Here is a 24364-nt window from a genome sequence, read left to right as displayed (position 1 = left end):
GGTAACTGGAGTGTAAACATAATTTCTCCACTGTGAGATCAATAAAGTATATCTCATCTCAACTTTCTACATGTAAGCGGCAAGGCTGAAAACCAACACTGAATGCCCGTGACCTTTAATCCCTCAGGCGGCTGCATTAAAAACATCATTGTGTAAAGGATCTTACAGTGTGGGCTCAGGAACACTTCAGAAAACCATTGTCAGTTAACACAGTTTGTCGCTACATCTACAAGTGCAAGTTAAAACTCTACCATGCAAAGCGAAAGCCATACACCCAGAAATGCTGCCACCTTCTCTGATCCCGAGCTCATTTGAAATGGACAGACGCAAAGGGGAAAAGTGTGCTGTGGTCTGATGAGTCCACATTTCAAATTGTTTTTGGAAATCATGGATGTTGTGTCCTCTGGACAAAAGAGGAAAAAGACCATCCAGATTGTTACCAGCGCAAAGTTCAAAAGCCAGCATCTGTGATGGTATGAGGGTGTGTTAGTGACCATGGCATGGCCAACTTACCTATCTGTGATGGCACCAGCAATCCAGGTACATCCAGGTTTTGGAGCAACATATGCTGCCATCCAAGCAACATCTTTTTCAGGGACATCCCCGCTTATTTCAGCAAAACAATGCCAAGCCACATTCTGCACGTGTTACAACAGCGTGGCTTCATAGTAAAAGAGTGCGGGTACTAGACTGGCCTCCATGCAGTCCAGACCTGTCGCTGATTGAAAATGTGTGGCGCATTATGAAGCATAAAATACGACAACTGCTTCCCTGGACTGTTGAACAACTGAAGTCCTACATCAAGCAAAAATGGGAAACAATTCCACCTACAAAGCTTCAACAATTAGTGTCCTCAGTTCCCAAACGCTTATTGACTGTTGTTAGAAGGAAAGGTGATGTAACACAGTGGTAAACATACCACTGTCCCAGCTTTTTTGAAACGTGTTGCAGGCATCCATTTCAAAATGAGCAAATATTTGCACAAAAACCATAAAGTTTATTAGTTTGAACACTGAATATCTTGTCTTTGTGGTGTATTCAAATGAATATAGGTTGAAGAGGATTTGCAAATCGAATTCTCTTTTTATTTGCATTTTACACAACGCCCCAATTGCATTGGAATTGGGGGTTGTACATAACATGAAAGATGCAGAAACTGGAAGAAAATCCATGACCCAAACACAAAATGAGAAACCATGAACCATCATGCATGTACACGAACACAGTGTGAGCAGCTGGAATGTGTTGCACCACATCGCTGATGTGGAGAAAAATAAAATAAAAACCAGCTGTAAAATTAGTGAATATCACTGGGTTGACATAAATAATAAATAAAAGGGGATGCAATACAGAATCCTGTGGTTAAATAACCCTGATTATTTGAAAAATAAATGCGACTCACGGGATTCGAATGTGCAATTTACAAAAGCTCTGATTAACAGACAGAAACTTTACCACTGCACTACAATCACTGTCTTATTTTAGGAGCGTAAAATGGCTAAAATCAACAAGGAGATGAATGTAAATCATCTCCTTGTTGATTTTAGTATAGTTTTAAAAATATTAAAAAACATAGTTTTAAAAACAAAAGTCTCTTATGTTTTTAAAACTATGTTTAAAAAGCGCTGTAATAACTGAAAAAAAAACGGTATTTGTTACGGCGTATTTTTGGTGATATGTGACTGAAAGTGCCGTATTTATGGCACTGTTGGCTTGTCATATTGTCATAGTCCTGCAGCGCACGTTCTCTGTCGGACAGGTGTGTCGGGCCGGACACACGTGACATTTAGATCACCTGCTGCATGGCACCAGGGGTACATGGAGCAGCCTGCTGACGTGCGCTGTATGCTGCCGCTGCAGCCGACTGTGTGTTTTTTATGCAAGTTCCCCCCCACCCCTCGGCACACTACATGTGTTGTGAGGGGAACATGACACATGCGCACATGTGCGATACACATATGCACACCACATGTGTGTTGCTTTTTGCAATGCCACCCTCATGGGGGCCCTTAGACAAATTTCACATCCAGCTCTAAAGTGATCATCTGTTCACTGTTTTTGTGCTAAGTGTCAAGAATAATTTAATAATTTAGAGACAGGTGTACAAGGCATTGGAGGCAGCTCCGATTTTTCATGAATGGCATGCAATTCCTCCTTCGTGCACTAGCCGGCTTTAATTGTGTTATGTGTGAAGGGCCCTTACTCATGCTACCTGTTTGTGTCCAAGGACAAGACATTTAATCTGTATTGTCTCAGTCCACCCAGATGTAAATGGGTACCAACTGGGGAAGTTACCTGTGTAGGACTGGTGTCTCATCGCTATGGAATCTTGAGATAAGCACCAACACCAAGTCCTATGTAGCCCTCAGTGTCATGGTCTGCCTCTCTCCTTTCCTTTTTTTAACCTTATTTAGTTTGTGAGTTTTTTACCCCAGATGGAGCACTCAGAGCCGAGAAACACCTGCTGCTCATCATCGCCACACACCTGACGTACATGAGCGGCTCATCGGCAGCGGGTTACTTAAACCCAGGCTTTCAGCCTATTGAGTGCCGGATTCTTCTGTTATGGTTAGGTTGTGAATGAAAGAGATTTATTTAAATAAACAAATTAAATAATGCTGTGCTGGTTATACGGCCTAATGAGGCAAGACAGGGCCCGCCTGTTGCGGTGGAAATTAGAGAGCTGCACGTTCCTGAGCCAGTCTTGTAAGAGCACTGAAATCCTGGAGTATATGGTTCTGGATCCGGGGCCAGGTGGAATGCACAGAGAAGAGAACAGGAACTCGGAGGACGGAGGGGTGATTGTACTCATAACATTGAAGTCTTTAACCATAAGTAGTTCACTGAAGGTTTAACAGGAATGTCCACAGTTCTGGAAATAAGGTTTGCCGTTCAGGAATCGTTCACAGTTCATGAATATCTTCAGAGGTCGGGTGCTGAGCATCTTGTGATGCAGTTCCAATTAAGCAGGACTTGACTTCAGAAACAACTTGGAAAGTTCTTAGCTGTTCTGCACCAGAGCTCATACAGTTCATGGAATTAGTTCTTGGAAACAGTTCTTGGTCATGCACAGTCACAAACAGGAACTTAACTGAAGTGTGGTAGAGCTATGCGCTCTGTAGCTGAGAGCTGGAGAGTTCCAAAGTGACGTCGTGCAGAGAGTGGAACGGGAGCCACATAGGAAAGTGTGTGGAAACACCAAAAACATCAACGAGCTCTAATACGGGAATTACAGTGGCCAGGTTACCTTGAAATGAGCTGCAGAAAGCTCCAATGACTGAGTGCATGGAAGCAGCAGGAAAGATGGGGTCATTGTCATGGAATCTCAGAGAAGCTCTGGGATGTTCCTGGAAGAATCTGGCCTCATGGCATGGAAAACCACCAAGAATCCAGCAGTCAATAAGCTGAAAGCCTAGGTTTAAGTAACCCGCTGCTGATGAGCCGCTCGTGCACGTCAGGTGTGTGGCGGTGATGAGCAGCAGGTGTTCCTTGACTGTGAGTGCGTCATCTGGGGGAAAATCTCACAAAATAAACAAAGTTAAAAAAAACGAAAGGAGAGAGGCAGACAGTGGCAGACCATGGCACTCATAGCCTATACAGGACTACTTCCTTACACAGGTGGGTTCACAATGCATGTACACTCTGCTTGTATAGGCATGGGTGGTTTCTGTCTGCTCGTATATTTTGACCCGCTGATGCTAATTCATTAATTCACCAGAAAACCTCTCACTTGAGTCCACCATTGAAACAACAGTGCATTGGTTGCTGCTGTTCTTAAAGGGAACTAGCATGTTGCGCATGGGGATCCACGGGCTCTAGATTGGGTACTGTTTCTAAAATAGGTAGGTGACATTTTTCAAGGATGGTAATAAATTAAGCAAAGCTTGTATAATGAGTGGGAATGGTGTGTGAGAGCAGAATGTTTTTAGAACCTTAGACCTCAACAATTATTAGAAGAGCAACTCAACCCTTTTGTTTCCTGTTATCATATACACACCAGTATTATTATTATTATTATTATTATTATTATTATTATTATTACTTCTATTTTGTCATTTGATTTTTAAATGGACCTCAATGGAAATAATTGTTTTCACTTTCTTGTGTCATCCATGTATTTTTAATGTATTTACAATTATATTATGTACTTACATTAAACTTACTAAATAAAATCATGCACACGTTTTTATTATAAAAATGATTTACCACCCCCTGCTGGAATGGCATTTTAGTCCAGAATGTAATTAGCAATGTGAGCTAATATCAGTCGTTTCAAAACATTAGTCCTACCAACATTCTGTTTTGGTGTCATTCATCCTTGACCCAAAATACATAAGCATACCAAAATGGCAAATATCAGCTGTCCCCAATCTCACGCACGTAGAGCTTTTTTTTTTTTTTTTTTTTTGCATTCTGCTGCAAGGAGGTACTTTTAATTTTTACACATGCACAAACAGAGAGGGTAAATGGACTGCATTTACATAGCGCTTTTCCATCCGCATCAGACGCCCAAAGCGCTTTACACATCAATGCCTCACATTCACCCCGATGTCAGGCTGCTGCCATGCAAGGCGCCCACTACACACTGGGACAGGACGGTTTGCTCTCAGGACACCGGGAGCAACTAGGGGATTAAGGACCTTGCCCAAGGGCCCTTAGTGTTTTTCCGGTCAGGCTGGGATTTGAACCAAGGATCCTCTGGTCTCAAGCCCAATGCTTAACCACTAGATCAGCACCTCCCCTAGGGTGGTGGAAGACAGGGTCGGACTGGGAACAAATTTCGGCCCTGGCATTTTTCCTCTGGACCAGCCCACTATTGGCCGAACGAATCCACCCCCAAATACGCACACCCACCCGTCCATACCGAACCCCCAATGAACAAATACTATACACCTAAACACCATGAACACACACCTAAACACACACTTTCACTGTCATTTCACCTTGATCATAGTACAAAACGCGGACCCGGCGCCTCGAGGGGGTGTTTGGGGGCGACGCCCCTCACGTCATCAACCTCACCCCCTCGGATGTTAGAGTTATCAAAAAAAAAACTTAACTTAACTTAACTTTTTTTTTTATATAGCGCCAAATCACAACAAACAGTTGCCCCAAGGCGCTCCATATTGTAAGGCAAGACCATACAATAATTATGAAAAACCCCAACGGTCAAAACGACCCCCTATGAGCAAGCACTTGGCAACAGTGGGAAGGAAAAACTCCCTTTTAACAGGAAGAAACCTCCAGCAGAACCAGGCTCAGGGAGGGGGCAGTCTTCTGCTGAGACTGGTTGGGGGCTGAGGGAAAAAACCAGGAAAAAGACATGCCATGAAGGGGGGCAGAGATCGATCACTAATGATTAAATGCAGAGTGATGCATACGGAGCAAAAAGAGAAAGAAACAGTGCATCATGGGAACCCCCCCACAATCTACGTCTAAAGCAGCATAACCAAGGGATGGTCCAGGGTCACCCGATCCAGCCCTAACTATAAGCCTTAGCGAAAAGGAAAGTTTTAAGCCTAATCTTAAAAGTAGAGAGGGTATCTGTCTCCCTGATCTGAATTGGGAGCTGGTTCCACAGGAAAGGAGCCTGAAAGCTGAAGGCTCTGCCTCCCATTCTACGCTTACAAACCCTAGGAACTACAAGTAAGCCCGCAGTCTGAGAGCGAAGCGCTCTAATGGGGTAATATGGTACTACGAGGTCCCTAAGATAAGATGGGACCTGATTATTCAAAACCTTATAAGTAAGAAGAAGAATTTTAAATTCTATTCTAGAATTAACAGGAAGCCAATGAAGAGAGGCCAACACGGGTGAGATATGCTCTCTCCTGCTAGTCCCCGTCAGTACTCTAGCTGCAGCATTCTGAACCAACTGAAGGCTTTTTAGGGAACTTTTAGGACAACCTGATAATAATGAATTACAATAGTCCAGCCTAGAGGAAATAAATGCATGAATTCGTTTTTCAGCATCACTCTGAGACAAGACCTTTCTGATTTTAGAGATATTGCGTAAATGCATAAAGGCAGTCCTACATATTTGTTTAATATGCGCTTTGAATGACATATCCTGATCAAAAATGACCCCAAGATTTCTCACAGTATTACTAGAGATCAGGGAAATGCCATCCAGAGTAACGATCTGGTTAGACACCATGCTTCTAAGATTTGTGGGGCCAAGTACAATAACTTCAGTTTTATCTGAGTTTAAAAGCAGGAAATTAGAGGTCATCCATGTCTTTATGTCTGTAAGACAATCCTGCAGTTTAGCTAATTGGTGTGTATCCTCTGGCTTCATGGATAGATAAAGCTGGGTATCATCTGCGTAACAATGAAAATTTAAGCAATACCGTCTAATAATACTGCCTAAGGGAAGCATGTATAAAGTGACTAAAATTGGTCCTAGCACAGAACCTTGTGGAACTCCATAATTAACTTTAGTCTGTTAAGAAGATTCCCCATTTACATGAACAAACTGTAATCTATTAGACAAATATGATTCAAACCACTGCAGCGCAGTGCCTTTAATACCTATGACATGCTCTAATCTCTGTAATAAAATTTTATGGTCAACAGTATCAAAAGCAGCACTGAGGTCCAACAGAACAAGCACAGAGATAAGTCCACTGTCCGAAGCCATAAGAAGATCATTTGTAACCTTCACTAATGCTGTTTCTGTACTATGATGAATTCTAAAACCTGACTGAAACTCTTCAAATAGACCATTCCTCTGCAGGTGATCAGTTAGCTGTTTTACAACTACCCTCTCAAGAATCTTGAGAGAAAAGGAAGGTTGGAGATTGGCCTATAATTAGTTAAGATAGCTGGGTCAAGTGATGGCTTTTTAAGTAATGGTTTAATTACTGCCACCTTAAAGGCCTGTGGTACATAACCAACTAACAAGATAGATTGATCATATTAAGATTGAGCATTAAATAATGGTAGGACTTCCTTGAGCAGCCCTGGCAGGAATGGGGTCTAATAAACATGTTGATGGTTTGATGAAGTAACTAATGAAAATAACTCAGACAGAACAATCGGAGAGAAAGAGTCTAACCAAATACCGGCATCACTGAAAGCAGCCAAAGATAACGATACATCTTTGGGATGGTTATGAGTAATTTTTCTCTAATAGTCAAAATTTTGTTAGCAAGAAGTCATGAAGTCATCACTAGTTAAAGTTATGGAATACTCAGCTCAATAGAGCTCTGACTCCTTGTCAGCCTGGCTACAGTGCTGAAAGAAACCTGAGGTTATTCTTATTTTCTTCAATTAGTGATGAGTAGAAAGATGTCCTAGCTTTACGGAGGGCTTTTTTATAGAGCAACAAACTCTTTTTCCAGGCTAAGTGAGATCTTCTAAATTAGTGAGACGCCATTTCCTCTCCAACTTACGGGTTATCTGCTTTAAGCTACGAGTTTGTGAGTTATACCACGGAGTCAGACACTTCTGATTTAAAGCTCTCTTTTTCAGAGGAGCTACAGCATCCAAGTTGTCTCAAAGAGGATGTAAACTATTGACGAGATACTCTAACTCCCTTACAGAGTTTAGGTAGCTACTCTGCTCTGTGTTGGTATATGACATTAGAGAACATAAAGAAGGAATCATATCCTTAACCTAGTTACAGCGCTTTCTGAAAGACTTCTAGTGTAATGAAACTTATTCCCCACTGCAGGGTAGTCCATCAGAGTAAATGTAAATGTTATTAAAAAATGATCAGACAGAAGGGATTTTCAGGGAATACTGTTAAGTCTTCTATTTCCATACCATAAGTCAGAACAAGATCTAAGATATGATTAAAGTGGTGGGTGGACTCATTTACTTTTTGAGCAAAGCCGATAGAGTCTAATAATAGATTAAATGCAGTGTTGAGGCTGTCATTCTCAGCATCTGTGTGGATGTTAAAATCGCCCACTATAATTATCTTATCTGAGCTAAGCACTAAGTCAGACAAAGGTCTGAAAATTCACAGAGAAACTCACAGTAATGACCAGGTGGACGATAGATAATAACAAATAAACTGGTTTTTGGGACTTCCAATTTGGATGGACAAGACTAAGAGACAAGCTTTCAAATGAATTAAAGCTCTGTCTAGGTTTTTGATTAATTAATAAGATGGAATGGAAGATTGCTGCTAATCCTCCGCCACGGCCCGTGCTACGAGCATTCTGACAGTTAGTGTGACTCGGGGGTGTTGACTCATTTAAACTAACATATCATCCTGCTGTAACCAGGTTTCTGTTAGGCAGAATAAATCAATACGTTGATCAATTATTATATCATTTACCAACAGGGACTTAGAAGAGAGAGACCTAATGTTTAATAGACCACATTTAACTGTTTTAGTCTGTGGTGCAATTGAAGGTGCTATATTATTTTTTCTTTTTGAATTTTTATGCTTAAATAGATTTTTGCTGGTTATTGGTGGTCTGGGAGCAGGCACCGTCTCTACGGGGATGGGGTAATGAGGGGATGGCAGGGTGAGAGAAGCTGCAGAGAGTGTATAAGACCACAGCTCTGCCTCCTGGTCCCAACGCTGGACAGTCACAGTTTGGAGGATCCAAGAAAATTGGCCAGATTTCTAGAAATGAGAGCTGCTCCATCTAAAGTGGGATGGATGCCGTCTCTCCTAACAAGACCAGGTTTTCCCCAGAAGCTTTGCCAATTATCATGAAGCCCACCTCATTTTTTGGACACCACTCAGACAGCCAGCAATTCAAGGAGAACATGCGGCTAAACATGTCACTCCCGGTCCGATTGGGGAGGGGCCCAGAGAAAACTACAGAGTCCGACATTGTTTTGCAAAGTACACACCGATTTAATGTTAATTTTAGTGACCTCCGATTGGCGTAACCGAGTGTCATTACTGCCGACGTGAATTACAATCTTACCAAATTTACGCTTAGCCTTAGCCAGCAATTTCAAATGTCCTTCGATGTCGCCTGCTCTGGCCCCTGGAAGACAATTGACAATGGTTGCTGGTGTCGCTAACTTCACATTTCTCAAAACAGAGTCGCCAATAACCAGAGTTTGATCCTCGGCGAGTGTATCGTCGAGTGGGGAAAAATGGTTAGAGATGTGAACGGGTTGGCGGTGTACACAGGGCTTCTGTTTAGGGCTACGCTTCCTCCTCACAGTCACCCAGTCAGCCTGCTTTCCCGACTGCCCGGGATCTGCCAGGGGGGAACTAACGGCGGCTAAGCTACCTTGGTCCGCACCGACTACAGGGGCCTGGCTAGCTGTAGAATTTTCCACGGTGCAGAGCCGAGTCTCCAATTCGCCCAGCCTGGCCTCCAAAGCTACGAATAAGCTGCACTTATTACAAGTACCGTTACTGCTAAAGGAGGCCGAGGAATAACTAAACATTTCACACCCAGAGCAGAAAAGTACGGGAGAGACAGGAGAAGCCGCCATGCTAAATCGGCTAAGAGCTAGTAGCTACGCAACCTAGCGGATTCCTAAAAACACACAAAGTGAATAATGTGTAAATAATTTAGAGGTGATTCAGCAGAAGGAGTGCCCCAATCAAGGCACCAAACAGGCCATGAAGCAGCACAGGCAACGCACGACAACAGCGAACGCACGACAATGGTGCTAAAATAAAATAAAAATCGACTAAACACGCTGTGGAGCAGCACAGATAACGCACGACAACAGTGCCAAAAAAAAAAATAAAAAAAAAAATAAATAAATAAATAAAAAAAGTAAAAACGAAAGCGTTAGCAAGCTAGTTAGCTTGCCAACGCTGATGAAAGTTAGCTGATAAAAAGTGCTCCGTCGCGATGTTTCGACCGTTAGAGGTCTTCCTTAGGCGTTGGAGCACAGTAAAAAAGTAAAAAAAAAAAAAAAAAGTAAAAAGGTAAAAAAGTAAAAAAGTAAAAAAGTCTTGAAAAAGACTGTTAGTTCAAGTCCAAAGCAGCAGGTAGCAGTCTCTGTGTAAACAGTCCCAACAGAGAGCCAAAATTAGTTATTCAATAATATCACGTATTTAACATCCAGCAGAACATCACCTGCTTCTAAATAAAAGGCTCTTTAAACAGCAACTATTTTATTATTTTTTAAAAAGCTGTTTTATTTTATATTTTAACAATAAATGAACGGATCATTAAAAATGTCCACGAATCAAAGTCAAAAGACATTTGCACAGGTAGAAGCTCTCCACTTATTGTGCTCAAATTCATATTTTAGAAATGACTCTGTTCTGATAACATTAAAGGCAATTACATATTTTGACGAAATTACAAGTTTAAATGACTATATATATATATATATATATATATATATATATATATATATATATATATATATATATATAAACATCATGAGGTTTATGTCACAGAAATCCTGCTTTACAATCACACTGCAGTCATTGTTAAATTATTTCCTTTGCATTTATAATAAACATTTATTTAGTGTTTGTTTTTCTGGTTGAAATAAGATAATCTACCAGACTTCAAAAAATATACAAGTTTCCATGTTATTTTGTCTAAAAATAAATGTCTGAGGTTCCTTATGTTAAACAAGAAATTATCTAATCTGAAATAACAGGTGGTTTTAATTTACAGATGAAAGGTTTCTAAAGAACCATTTATTGATTTATTTAGCTATTTTAAATACAAGTGTTCTAAACTTTTTTTAACAGTAATCAGAAATTTTGAGGTAACAACAACAAAAAAACATTTCCAATGATTTTTCTTCAGAAAACTGCTCTATAAATGAGCAGTCCTGTCACACGTTAATGTTTTGTACAGATCAGTGGTTTCTGCACCAATCGGATTGGTCCAATCCATTTTGTAGAGATCAGTGGTTTCTGCCACGAGTCTTCCATGTTTTGGCCCGACGCGTCATTCCTATTGGACAATGCGAAGGTACGTCACAGCTCAGAGTGTCGAAAGTTGGCGCACCTCATCTCGACAGAACACCAGCTCTGTGTGGAATGCAGGAAATCACTTGACCGAGCGTCTATACGTTCAAATAATAATTAAAAAAATACTGTCAAAACTCTTCACTCTTAGTCTACACAACGGTGTAGCGTAAATACACGAGCTTTCCAGGAGCGCACGTCTCCTCCGGTGTGCACTTTTTTTGGGGGGGAGGACCCCGCCCCCTGTGATAAACTCATCGCCTCCTTAATTTTTTTTTTTTTTCTGGCGCCTGGTCTGACAAAACGGAAGCAAAAGCACACAAGCGGGAAAAAGCTTTTGTGTCTCCAAAGTGAGACAGAGAGAGAGAGAGGTAATGTGTAACCACTGCTAGGATTCACACAGCAGGAGCTGAAGTCCGTAGCTGTTGCATTTAAAGATTAACAAAAGTAAAGCACAGTTAATTAAGATAAAGGAAACGATTCCAACCTTGTAATCAGTAAAAGAGCAGAGAGAAGTCCAGGCGCCGAGGACTCAATCCATTCACAGGGGCGGGAGCGGCAACCTGCTCTTCCTGCAATCTGATTGGCCACCCTGTATGCTTCTCCAATTGTCATTGGCTGTTGGTCATGTCAATCATTGTGCTCAATGTAAGTCACCGTTGTGTGATCAAACGGAAACAAAACTGAAACCTAGAATAAGACTGCGCCGTGTATGAAACACTACAGAACTTTTATTTTGACACAAATTCAGGAAGTGGTTCTGCAGCTGCTCCGATTAAATGCTGTAGCTTCACCGATCACGGACTTTCCTCGTTTTGACAGCAGCGCGCGGTTCGAGAACACTGTATTTCCATAATCTCTATAAATATGGGTGGGCCGGCCCATGCACGTCTAAACGTGCAGCGGCCCACCGGGCAAATGCCCAAAATCATAGATTATCACTCCGAGCCTGGTGGAAGATATCAAAAGCAATACACTTTTCACTCATGGTAACAACAACATGACACTTAATTAAACTGACTAAACCACCTGAACTTCAAAACTACAAGAAATCAATAACACAAACAACACTGTTAAACTAACATGAACCACAATAACAATTTAAAACTTCAAAACTCCGAACTCCCATGGTACATTGCAGCACAATGTCAATTGTTTACTGGTTAGTTAAAATTGCTAATTTGTCCAAAAATATTAATCCTATCAATTTTCTGTTTTTGCAGCTTTCATCCTTGACCCAAAATACATATGCATACCAAATGGCAAATGTCAGCTCTCTCCGGTTTTGGCATGATCAAAGCCATACCCACGCACGCACACACACAAATGCCACTTATAGATGACAGGTGACTGATTGGTTTAATTTATGCTATGCCCAAAATATGTCCATGACTAATTGTAAAGATTTTTGTAGAATTTGGTAGAGAGGTCAGCCTTGGGTGATGGCAGACAGGCAGAGATCAAGGGCTGGTTCTTGCTTTTGTTCTTTAGACTCTAATCCTGATTGCTCTGACCCTGCAACCAAGATACCTGATTAATTCAAGAATCAAGATCAAAGGGCAGAATCTGCCCTGTGATCCAAATGAACTTGTTCCTGATTATTAGATCAAAACAAGACAGACAGACAAATGGCAACACATGTTCTCAAGCCTCTGTTTGAATCAATCATCAATCAAGCTCAAACACAAGGAATCCAATTCAAAGGTCAACAGTCAGGATCAAAAGTAAGTGCTCAGGAACCAGTAATGTGCACTTTGGTCCAGATCCAGATAATAATCTGGTCTTGTTGGACACAAATGTAATTTTTGGATAAGGGTGATCCGTCTGGGTGAAGGATGGCAATTTGGTCTGAGGCCTGACATAAATTAAAGGGGACTGTGGAGCCTGTGCAAAGGCGCCACAGTCCCTGGGTCCCCAAGCTTGTCTGAGTGCCCTTTGAGTCGTGAAATAGACTTTTTTAAATGTGCATTTTTAAAATAAAAAAAAAAAATGACCTGAAACAAATGATATTGGTGTGACAATAAGAAAGATGAAACAACTGATAAAAATTTGTTGACTTGAAATACCTAATGAATCATTTTAAAATGTAATCATTTTTGTTACCATTGGTCCATTAATCATACAATACATAATGTCTTTCTTCCCACACAGTTCTCCATATGAAAAACCCAAATGAAGACACATAACGATGAGCCATGTTTGAGAGAGAGAGGAGCAAACATCCAGCTTGTCTATAAATACTTCTAACAATATATTCACCCATGGTGAAAAGTTTCAGACCAGTTATTAGTCTGCTGTGGTGACTGGAGCTCATGAGTGTAAAAACTGTAATTTGTCAGCATACATCCTCAAACTAAGCAGGAGATGGGAGCCTGAATAAAACCACTGAATGCTTTGGTTTCTTAATAAGGGCAACTCCCAGCACACCCTCTGATGATTCCTGCCAAAGGATCTGAGTGTTGTATGTTCGTTTTCAGCCCTGTCTGTGCCTTTATGCTTTTCTGGTCAGTCCTCTGCTTTGTTTCTGTAGATGCACTTATGTGTTTATTGTCTGCTGCCCGCACCCGTTTGCATTCAGCATGTGCCCTTCTGCACCTGTCATTTGTGTGTGTTGTCCTTGTGGTTCATCCTCTGTCTTTGTCCTCGGCCTGTCTCTCCATTTGTCTTTGTGATCAGTCCCCTGTCCATGTCTCTGTGTCTTGTTGTCATTGTCATCATTTGTTTCTCAGGTTATCTGGTTTGTCCCCCGTGTGTTCGCACTTTAGTCACTTCCAAGTTCCACGTTAGTTTTCTGCTGTTTTTTCTTGATTTAGTTTTGGTTATTGTTTAGTTGTTGTTAGTTCAGTACTGTTGGCTCCTTATTTTGGTGTTAGTCCTCATGTCAGTTTTTTTCCACTATTGTACTTTGTTCACTTTTGAGTTCTATGTTGGTTTTTGCATCTTGTAGTTTCGGCTCTGTATTTGGTTTTGTGGTTTTTCTTCTTCTTAGTTTATGGTCATGTTTTGCTTTTACTTACCTGTAGATGTCTGTATAGTTTCTAGTCACCTTTTTATTATTAGATTATCCCTTGACTTTGTCACATACCTGTGGTTCATTTGATCATTAGTTGTTTTGATATTTAAATAGCACCTCTTCCCTGTTTATTTGCTGGTTTCTTCACGTTGTTCTCTCTGATGTTTTGTAAGTACCAAGATATTCTATTGTTACCTCCTTTAAGCTGCTGTATTTAGCTGGTGTGTTTTGTTCAATCCTTGCATCCTTCATGTTTGGCTCAACTTTGTCGTGTTTGGCCTGGAGTGTTATACCCACGTTCCTTCCATGTCATTTGTTTGGACTGTTTGTCACTTTTGGAACATTAAATCATCTTGGTTTTTGCAACTCACCTCCCATATCATTGCTGCCTGTAAATTAGGTTCATTCAGACACTGTTAAACCACATCACTGAGAACTTACACTTGTCCGTTAAGGTTATACAAGCAGAAATACCTCTTGATTAAAATGCAAAATATTTATAAAAATAAACAGATGCAATGAACATATTATATTAGGCAGAGAATGATCTGGTTGACAAAAATTCTGTAAATACTGGCCATGGGTGCTGTCAAATCCAGTGACATAATTTTAATATGTATTTATTGTCTTTCAGAGATGGTCATCATCATGTTCATTGTCATAGTCACAATGCAACAAAGCCCAGTTCTCCAAGCACATTAGGGGTGTGGTCCCTGTGAGTGACAGCTTGTGTACTGACACATTTTTCCCTGTCGTGTGTTGACACTGTGTGGCTACAGCTGCTGTAAAGACCCATCATATTTGAGCATTTGATTATAAATATCTGAAATAATATGGCTTGTTCTGTTAACCCTCTGAACGGGTCATCTATGATGTGTGTGCACATCGAGATAGAGTGTCGTGTAATACAGTGCATCCAGAAACCATACACAGCTGTTGTGGTTTGGCCATGTTCTTTTTGTTGGTTATCTTTGTGATCTGTCACCTGTCTGCTTCCTTCGGTTTATGGTCATTGTTTTTCAGTTCTGGGTCCTCTTCTGTTAGTCATGTTGTTTTCCTGTTTGGACTCTGTACACTTTTGAGTTCCATGTTAGTTTTCCTTTTAGTTTGATAATTGTTCTGAGATGTTGTGTTTCTACTCACCCCCAGTTATCTTTTGCAATTTGAGTCCCTTCCTGTATAGACCATTTCATGAAAATTTACCACAACAACCCTTCATGCTAGTCTGAAACCAGTGATATTTGCCCATGTCCAAAACCAAAAAGAAACTGTTTGTTGTGCGGTGGAACTCGCACTTCTCGCCCTTCACAAACAGCCGGTTCTCCAACAACCGCTGCAGGACCTGACATACATGCTTGACATGAGTCTCAGGATCTGGGGAAAAGATGAGTATATTGTCCAGGTATACAAAGACGAATCGGTGCAGGAAGTCCCGCAAGACATCATTTACCAAACCTTGGAACGTTGCGGGGGCGTTGGTGAGGCCAAACGGCATGACCAGGTACTCAAAGTCACCTAACAGGGTGTTAAATGCCGTCTTCCATTCGTCTCCCTTCCGGATCCGAATCAGGTGGTACGCATTCCTAAGATCTAGTTTGGTGAAAATTTTGGCTCCATGCAGGGGCGTGAACACTGAATCCAACAGGGGCAACGGGTATCGGTTGCGAACCGTAATCTCGTTCAGCCCTCTGTAATCAATGCATGGACGGAGTCCGCCGTCTTTCTTGCCCACAAAAAAGAAACCAGCACCCATCGTGGAGGTGGAGTTCCGGATCAGCCCGGCAGCTAACGAGTCCCAGATGTAGGTTTCCATTGATTCGCGTTCTGGACATGAGAGGTAGTACAACCTGCTGGACGGGAACTCAACGCCCGGGATCAATCAATGGCGCAATCATACGGACGGTGTGGGGGAAAAGTGAGTGCCAGATCTTTGCTGAAGACGTCAGCGAGATCGTGGTACTCCTGAAAGACTCTGAAAGACGTGCGGACGGGTCCGCGCGTCGGGACGCAGCCGGCGCGGAGCGACAGCACAGGAAAAACACCTCCGTGTTGATAACCATTTGTAAAATCCAGGCGGCTTTTGATGGCTTTCAGTGGAGTGAGTATATGAGAAATTGTTTAACAGCTGGACATGTTCCAACTTGTCCTTAAGGCTTCCAACAGAGGTGTTTTTCCTGTGGCGGAGCGTCGCGGCAGCTGCGAGCCGACGCGCGGACCCGTCCGCACGTCTTTCATTAAAGAAATCTCCTTTAACAGTGGAATATCCGGATAAAATGCTGAAACCGACTTCTTCTGAAACTTCTCTGTTCTCTCACGACGTCCTGGATCAATAGAGCCTGAAATGTGGAGGTTTTCAGCTTGAAACAGGCTGATGACGCCGCCTGAGAGTGCTGCGCGACGTCTTAAGTGAGTTATTAAAAGGCCTTTGTCACACAACATCAGCGTTTGACCTTGTAACAAAGTTATGTTATATTCTCGTCAAAAATATACCTGGAGTAGTGTTTTGTTTTATTTTGCACATACATACATCACCGACACACCACAAAGAGATTTCCATCAGGTTTAGATACCTACAGCAACGATCTCAACCACTGACAACATATTACAGCAAGAGTCCACAAAAGTATTTTAAAGGCCTGACGAAAGTGTAATATGTTATATTTAATAAGATATTTTCATGAAAAAAGACACAAATATGCAGTTTACTGCATTTTATTTTTTTCTTGTGTAAAAACACAGCTTAGATGTGGTTTGACCGAAACAAATTGTCATTAAACTTAATAAAACAGGGATGAAGTGGAGGTTTAAGAGTCAATAGGTGTTCACAGGAAACAGTTATTTCTATATTTATTTATGTTCATTGTTAGTTGGTTTAATCTTTTCTGTTTTGTTTTATCAGATTCTTTTTGTCCGTTTCTCTAAAACTGTATTGTGGCATTATTAGTTATTATTACTATTACTGTTGTTTCTATTATTATTATTATTGATATATAAATACAAATAAATGAATAAAATATTACAATTTGTAATACATTTGACTCTTTTACGACAACAAATGCTGAGCCATGAATTATTATACAGAAAACAAATGTGCTGACAGCTGCAACAGCTTAATGCTAACTTCAACATTGAAAACGCCATAGACATGCTAACACGTTAGCATCGGTCCCGTTTTTAAGTTATAAAATACATCTATCAACTGTTTCAGAAGACCATAACAGGTCAGATTAATATAAAAAGGTAAATGTTACTCACAGACATATGCTATTTGGGGTTTTAGTGGGGAAAAATTAAGATTAAGCGAAATAAAACACTGAATCAACAAAGCATCAGATCGAAGCACTGCTTCGATCTGCGAATCACTGCTTCGATTGGTTCAAGGTTCAAAGCAAAGCCGTGCTGCAGAAACGGTTGATTTATATGGAAGAAACGAAACATTTGCGGTAAAACAAATGTTTTTTAATTTTTGCAAATTTATTAAAAATAAAAAACTAAGAAATCACGTACAGTATTTGCACACTTTGCTCAATACTTTGTCGATGCTCCTTTGGCAGAAATTATAGTCTCAAGTCTTCTTGAATATGATGCCACAAACTTGGTGCACCTATCTTTGTGCAGTTTTGCCCATTCCTCTTTGCAGCACCTCTCAAGCTCCATCAGGTTGGATGGGGAGCATCAATGCACAGCCATTTTCAGATCTCTCCAGAGATGTTCAATCGGATTCAGGTCTGGGCTCTGGCTGGGCCACTCAAGGACATTCACAGAGTTGTCCTGAAGCCACTCTTTTGATATCACTGTTAACAACTCCGACGCAGACTGCTGCTGAGAAAACACACTTCCTCCTGTCTGTATCTGCCTTCTCTTCTCTCACTTTTTCCACACTCGTTTACTGCTTTCCATCATCAGACTTTACTTCACCTCAGTCAGTCATTCACCTGATCTTATCCTTAATACCCTGCTGGTCATTGTCACCCACTGCAAGTGCAGAATGAAGTGATTTAAGGCCAGGACCTTCTAATTCTTAATGTGACCTCTCTCATCAGATGGACCTGGTCCAGAAGGCTGTGATGACCCACACCTTTGGTCCACCCATAGTGAAGACAAAGCGGCCAATTATCTCCTGCAATGTCTGTCAAATACGCTTCAATTCAGAGGTATGAAAACACAGAAAAGAGTTCAGACTGCATGCTAAAGGAAAGTCATCTTGTAAAGACACTGTGGAGGACCGGGAAGCTCTCTGAGAACATTAAATCATGACCTGAAACAAAGTTAGAGTTGGTGACTGACTGTGCAGCTGCAGCAGGTGAGAACATGGCTCACAGTTTCTCTGCTCCACTTTTAGCCACTCCAGAAAGGAAAGTAGGAGGCTAGATGACAGACAGAGTAATCCTGTTCATTTACTTTACACGACTATTACTGTCCTGTAACATTAACTGTTACCCTACCGTCACATTAACTACAAGCAACTTGCCATTCAGTTTCAATCAGAGTGGGCATTTTGTAGTGACAAGGCAACTGTCACTCTGCCACCGGCTAGGAGGGGCCAAAATTGACCAAAAGTCTAATTTCTGTAAACACTGTGACATAGCGACTGCCAATCTGAGTATACAGGAAGCGTGACGAGCTGGTTGCTCACGTGAACAAAATAAACAGATGGTGGAAAATGCTCAGTTCTCTGCTTAAGCAAGTTGAAGAAATCAAAAAACTTAGATCAAAATACATCTAAGATCAAAACCAGTGACACAATTTACATTATCTATTTATTATGTTTGAGACATATCATCATCATCATGTTCATTATCACATTCAATAAAGCCCAGTTATCCTAACACAGTAGGGGTGTGGCTGCTTTGAGTGACAGCTTGTGTGTTGACGTTGTGGTTGATCAGAGGCTGCTGTTGCAAAGGCCCATCCTTTTTTCAAACATTTTATTACAAATATTTGTAATAGTATGTCTTCTTGTGTGGTTAATTTCCCGAATGGATCAATTAAGATGCATGTATGCCAGTATTTGTGTCGAGTTAAATTATCGCACAATGGAATTTTGGATGTTAATGGTGTTAGCATTTGTAGCAGCTTCATGACATTAGATCATTAATCTTCGACTGCTGAAGAAATAAGCAGTTCATAATTTTTAATGCACCAAAGTACAACTGTTATAACCACCTCTCAGCCCCTGAAAATATGTTGTAATATACACCCAAACCAAGGTTAGCCTGTTAGCTGAGCGTCTTGGTGTTCAGACTTCATTTGTCCTGCCCAAGTCACAGTCTCACCAATATTCCACCTCTTTACCCATATATGTGTTGGCCCTGCAGATAAAATGGTAAATGGTAAATGGACTGCATTTATATAGCACTTTTCCATCTGAATCAGACGCTCAAAGCGCTTTACAATTATGCCTCACATTCACCCCGATGACAGATACACACACACACACACACACACACACACACACACACACACCCAGGCAGATACATGTACGTTGGGTGCTTTATATATACATGGGACTGCTATGTGTTACATATCAAAATGTTCAGAACAGAGACATGTATTTGTGTAGTATACTGTGTAAAGATATGATCTATCAATAGATATCTGACCGTGGTCCTTGACTGAAGTGAGCAGATATACAAAATTAATGAATGAATGAATTATTCCTAAAGACTGAACATAAAAAGGATCTGATTTCGGGAAAGATGAAAACACAGAAATTTCCCGCTTGAATGACAGATTGTCTGGTGATTATTTCTTTATTTATTTGTTTATTACAGGTGTGTTCGGTTCCTAATGTGACTTTTTATTAAAGGAGCATTTAGCAACACAAGCTTGTCCATAAACCCACGTTACAGCTGATCAAGCACATTTTTAGTCATCACTCTTTGGCACATACAGAAAACTAACATGAGGGACTGAAATAAGAGGATGGAAGTGTTGAAACTTTAGTGTGTCATTAAAGAGGCAGCAATAGCTGAAAAACAACTCATAATGTGGACATCCAAAACCAGCTGCTGTCATGATTGATGTGGTGTGAGTGGGGCACTGACACTTTTACTGTTTCCCTGTGTGTGTGTGTGTGTGTGTGTGTGTGTGTGTGTGTGTGTGTGTGTGTGTGTGTGTGTGTGAGTGAGTGAGTGAGAGAGAGCGCAATGGAAGTGCAGTCTTTTTAAATATACTCGTATGATACAAAAGAGAATTTTAAGTACCACATTTATGAGGGGTGACTGAAAAGTTTTGAGCCCGACCAAGAAGGAACCACAACTGAATTAAGGGAATGCTTTATTTTCAACATAATCCCAGTGTGAGTTCACACACTTTTTCCAGTGTCACTGCAATGCCTTAATACCATTCTCATAGAAGTTCTTATCGTGGAGATCAGGGAAGACATCCACTCCAGATATGACATCATTGTCAGTATTACAGTGAGCTCCGGCAAGATGCCTTTTCATGTTGGGAAACAGATCCAAAGGAGCCAAATCAGGACAACAAGTTGGGTGCAGAACAAGTTTGAGGCCACATTCATGGCGGGCAGGCACTGCAATGACCGACGTGTGGACCAGAGCATTGTCCTGGTGAAACAGAACACCTCGTTGGAGCATTCCACGCAACTTCTGCTTTATTTTCTCTCACAGTTGTCACTAAAGGGAGGTATAATAGGCCCCAGTAACATAATCTAAAAAAAAAAAATCAGGAAATCACAATATGCGAGGTCTGTTAGAAAAGTATCCGACCTTTTTATTTTTTTCAAAAACCTGATGGATTTGAATCACGTGTGCTTGCATGAGCCAACCTTGAACCTTCATGCGCATGTGTGATTTTTTCACACCTATTGATTGCGTCATTTGCTTGTAAGCAGCCTTTGTATGAGGATGGGTATAGTCTCTCGTCATTTTTTCTTTGCAAGGAATTGGCGGAACGACTGGAGCAGCGCGACTGCATCAAATTTTGCTAGAAACTGGGCGACAGCCAGGTGGAACCCATTCAGATTATTCAGACGGCTTTCGGTGACGATCCTCTGGGCATCACACAGATTAAGGAACGGTACAACCGGTTTAAAGACGACCACACTCCGGTTGGCATCAACATGCTGAAATGACCGGATCATTTCCAAAGTGAACTCTGTGGTGATGTGGGACCATCGTGTGATTATCCGAGAAATTGTGGAAGAGGTGGACGTCAGCACTTTTTTGGTACATTCCACTGTGAAAGAAGATTTGCCATGAAAAGAGTTGCAGCGAAATTCATCGGCACAAAGCTGATGGCGCAGCAACAGCGCCCCCGTGATGAAGCCTCACAGGACATGTTGTAACATGCCCAGCTCGTCCACAATTTCTCGGATAGTCACACAACTGAAAAGCCACCAAAAGCCGTCTGAATCTTCCGAATTGTGGACGAGGTGGTGTTTGTTAACTTGTTTTGTGTATGTTCTTTGTTAGTATTTTTAGTGTTTTTTATTGTTGTTGTTGTTGTGTTGACTAACATGGACACCTTTTTTCTGTTTTCTGTTTGCTGCAAGCCAAATCTACCTATGGGTACAAATAAAGTTACCTGAACCTGAACCTGAACCTGAGGTGAGCATGTCACAACATGTCCTGTGAGGCTTCATCACGGAGGCGCTGTTGCTGCGCCATCAGCTTCGTGCCGATGAATTTCGCTGCAACTCTTTTCATGGCAAATCTTCTTTCACAGTGGAATGTACCGAAAAAGTGCTGATGTCCACCTCTTCCACAATTGGAAGCATGCGCACGAAGGTTCAAGGTTGGCTCATGCAAGCACACGTGATTCAAATCCATCAGGTTTTTGAAAAAAATAAAAAGGTCGGATACTTTTCTAACAGACCTCGTATGATTTTTTAATAATTTATTTGTATCTTACTGCTGCAAATAAGTATTTGAACACCTGTGAAAATCAATGTTAATATTTGGTACAGTAGCCTTTGTTTGCAATTACAGAGGTCAAACGTTTCCTGTAGTTTTTCACCAGGTTTGCACACACTGCAGCAGGGATTTTGGTCCACTCCTCCATACAGATCTTCTCTAGATCTTTCAGGTTTGGAGTTTCAGCTCCCTCCAAAGATTTTCTATTGAGTTCAGGTCTGGAGACTGGCCAGGCCACTCCAGGCCCTTGAAATGCTTCTTATGGAGCCCCTCCTTAGCTGCCCTGGCTGTGTGTTTGGGGTCATTGTCATGCTGGAAGACCCAGCCATGACCCATCTTCAATGCTCTTACTGGGGGAAGGAGGTTGTTTGCCAAAATCTCGTAATACATGACCCCATCCATCCTCTCTTCAATACGGTGCAGTCATCCTCTCCCCTTTGCAGAAGAGCACTCCCAGAGTATGATGTTTCCACCCCCAAGCTTCACGGTTGGGATGGTTTTCTTGTGTTCTCATCCTCTAAATATGGTAAGTGGAGTTGATTCCAAAAAGCTCTATTCTGGTCTCATCTGACCACATGATCTTCTCCATGCCTCCTCTGGATCATCCAGACGGTCACTGGTGAACTTCAAACGGGCCTGGACATTTGCAGGCTTGAACAGGGGGACCTTGCTGCCCTGCAGGATTTTAAACCATGACAGCATCATGTGTTACAAATGTAATCTTTGTGAGTGTGGTCCCAGCTCTCTTCAGGTCATTGATCAGGTCCTCCTGTGTAGTTCTGAGCTTTCTCAGAATCATCCTTACCCCACAAAGTGAGATCTTGCATGGAATCCCAGACTGAGGGAGATTGACAGTCATCTTGTGTTTCTTCCACTTTCTAATAAATAATCATAACAGTTGTTGTCTTCTACCAAGCTGCTTACCTGTTGTCCTGTAGTCCATCCCAGCCTTGTGCAGGTCTACAGTTTTGTCCCTGGTGTCCTTAGACAGCTCTTTGGTCTTGGCTATGGTGGACAAGTTGGAGTGTGATTGACTGAGTGTGTGAACAGGTATCTTTTATACAGGTAACAAGTTCAAACAGGTGCAATTAATTCAGGTAAAGACTGCAGAATAAGAGGGCTTCTTAAAGAAAAATTAACAGGTCTGTGTGAGCCAGAATTCTTGCTGGTTGGTAGGTGTTCAAATACTTATTTGCAAAAGTAACATACAAATAAATTATTTTTAAAAAATCATACATTGTGATTTCCGGATTTTTTTTTTTTTTTTAGATTATGTCTCTCACAGTGGACATGCACCTAAGATGAAAATTTCAGACCCCTCCATTATTTCTAAGTGGGAGAACTTGCAAAACCACAGGGTGTTCAAATACTTATTTTCCTCACTGTATGTATGTACTATATATATATATATATATATATATATATATATATATATATATATATATATATATATATATATATATATATATATATGAGGTTTATTAGAAAACTAACCGGCAGTTTTATAAAAAAAAACTATATGGATTTGAATCACGTGCGATTACACCAGACATGCTTGAACCCTCGTGCGCATGCGTGAGTTTTTTCACGCGTGTCGGTGACATCATCCGCCTGTGTGCAGGCTTTGAGTGAGCACTGGTCCAGCCCTCTCGGCTGAAATCCTTTGTCTGAGATGCTACTGGAGACGGCGCGCGTTGCTTTATCAAAATTTTTTCAGGACCTGTGAGGGATATCCGAGTGGACACTATTCAAGAAATTCAGCTGGTTCTCGGTGAAAAGTTTAATGGCTGATGAGAGATTGTGGAGTTTCTTTCGCTTTAAGGACAGCTCACAAAGCAGATTGGCGCGGCACGGTCGGAGGTGGCGTCCGTCTGGCTGTTTCAAGCTGAAAACATCCTAATTTAAGGCTCTGTTCACACAGGTCGTCATCAGAGAACAGAGAAGTTTCAGAAGAAGTCGGCATGAGGAGTTTATGCGGACATTCCACTGTTAAAGGAGATTTTGTAATGAAAGAACGTGCGGGCAAATTCGCCGAGTCGGTTCTGTGATGACGCCACAAATCCGTCTGCGCCGCGACAGGAAAAACACCTCCGTGTTGAAAACCATTTGTAAAATTCAGGCGGCTTTTGATGGCTTTCAACAAGTGAGTATCTGAGAAATTGTTTAACAGCTGGGCATGTTCCAACTTGTCCGTTAAGGTTTCCAAGGTGTCGCGACTCCCTGCGGTCGGGTCTGGCCCGACATGCAAATCTGCTGCACGTTCTTTCATTACAAAATCTCCTTTAACAGTGGAATGTCTGGATAAACTCCTCATGCCGACTTCTTCTGAAACTTCTCTGTTCTCTGACGACGACCTGGGTGATCAGAGCCTGAAATGTGGAAGTTTTCAGCTTGAAACAGCGAGACGACGCCGCCTCGGAGCACAGATCGCCGTCAGGCGCCGTGGGCCGTCCTTAAAGCGACACTTACAGACCAAAATCTCTCATCAGCCATTAAAATTTTTACTGAAAACCAGCTGAATTTATCGAATGGTGTCCACTCAGTTGTGCCTTACAGGTTTGAAAAAATTTTGATCAAACAAAGCAGCAGTCTCTGAGCCATTCCTAAACAATG

General features: G+C 41.4%; 1 protein-coding gene across 2 annotated transcripts in view; it reads left to right on the top strand.

Annotated features, from left to right (window-relative positions):
* LOC117507009 (zinc finger protein 385A-like) overlaps window positions 1-24364 on the top strand; it is a 96083-nt gene that overhangs the window by 56384 nt on the left and 15335 nt on the right. For both annotated transcript variants that reach the window (XM_034166692.1, XM_034166691.1), the window contains exon 3: window positions 17918-18028. In XM_034166692.1, the coding sequence (XP_034022583.1) occupies window positions 17918-18028 (111 nt within the window). The remainder of the gene's footprint in view (window positions 1-17917; window positions 18029-24364) is intronic.

The sequence above is a fragment of the Thalassophryne amazonica genome, chromosome 3 (genome assembly GCF_902500255.1).
Source record: "Thalassophryne amazonica chromosome 3, fThaAma1.1, whole genome shotgun sequence".
Taxonomy (NCBI): Eukaryota; Metazoa; Chordata; class Actinopteri; order Batrachoidiformes; family Batrachoididae; genus Thalassophryne; species Thalassophryne amazonica.
Note: the sequence above shows the minus strand (reverse complement) of the source record. Positions and strands in the feature narration are given on the sequence as shown.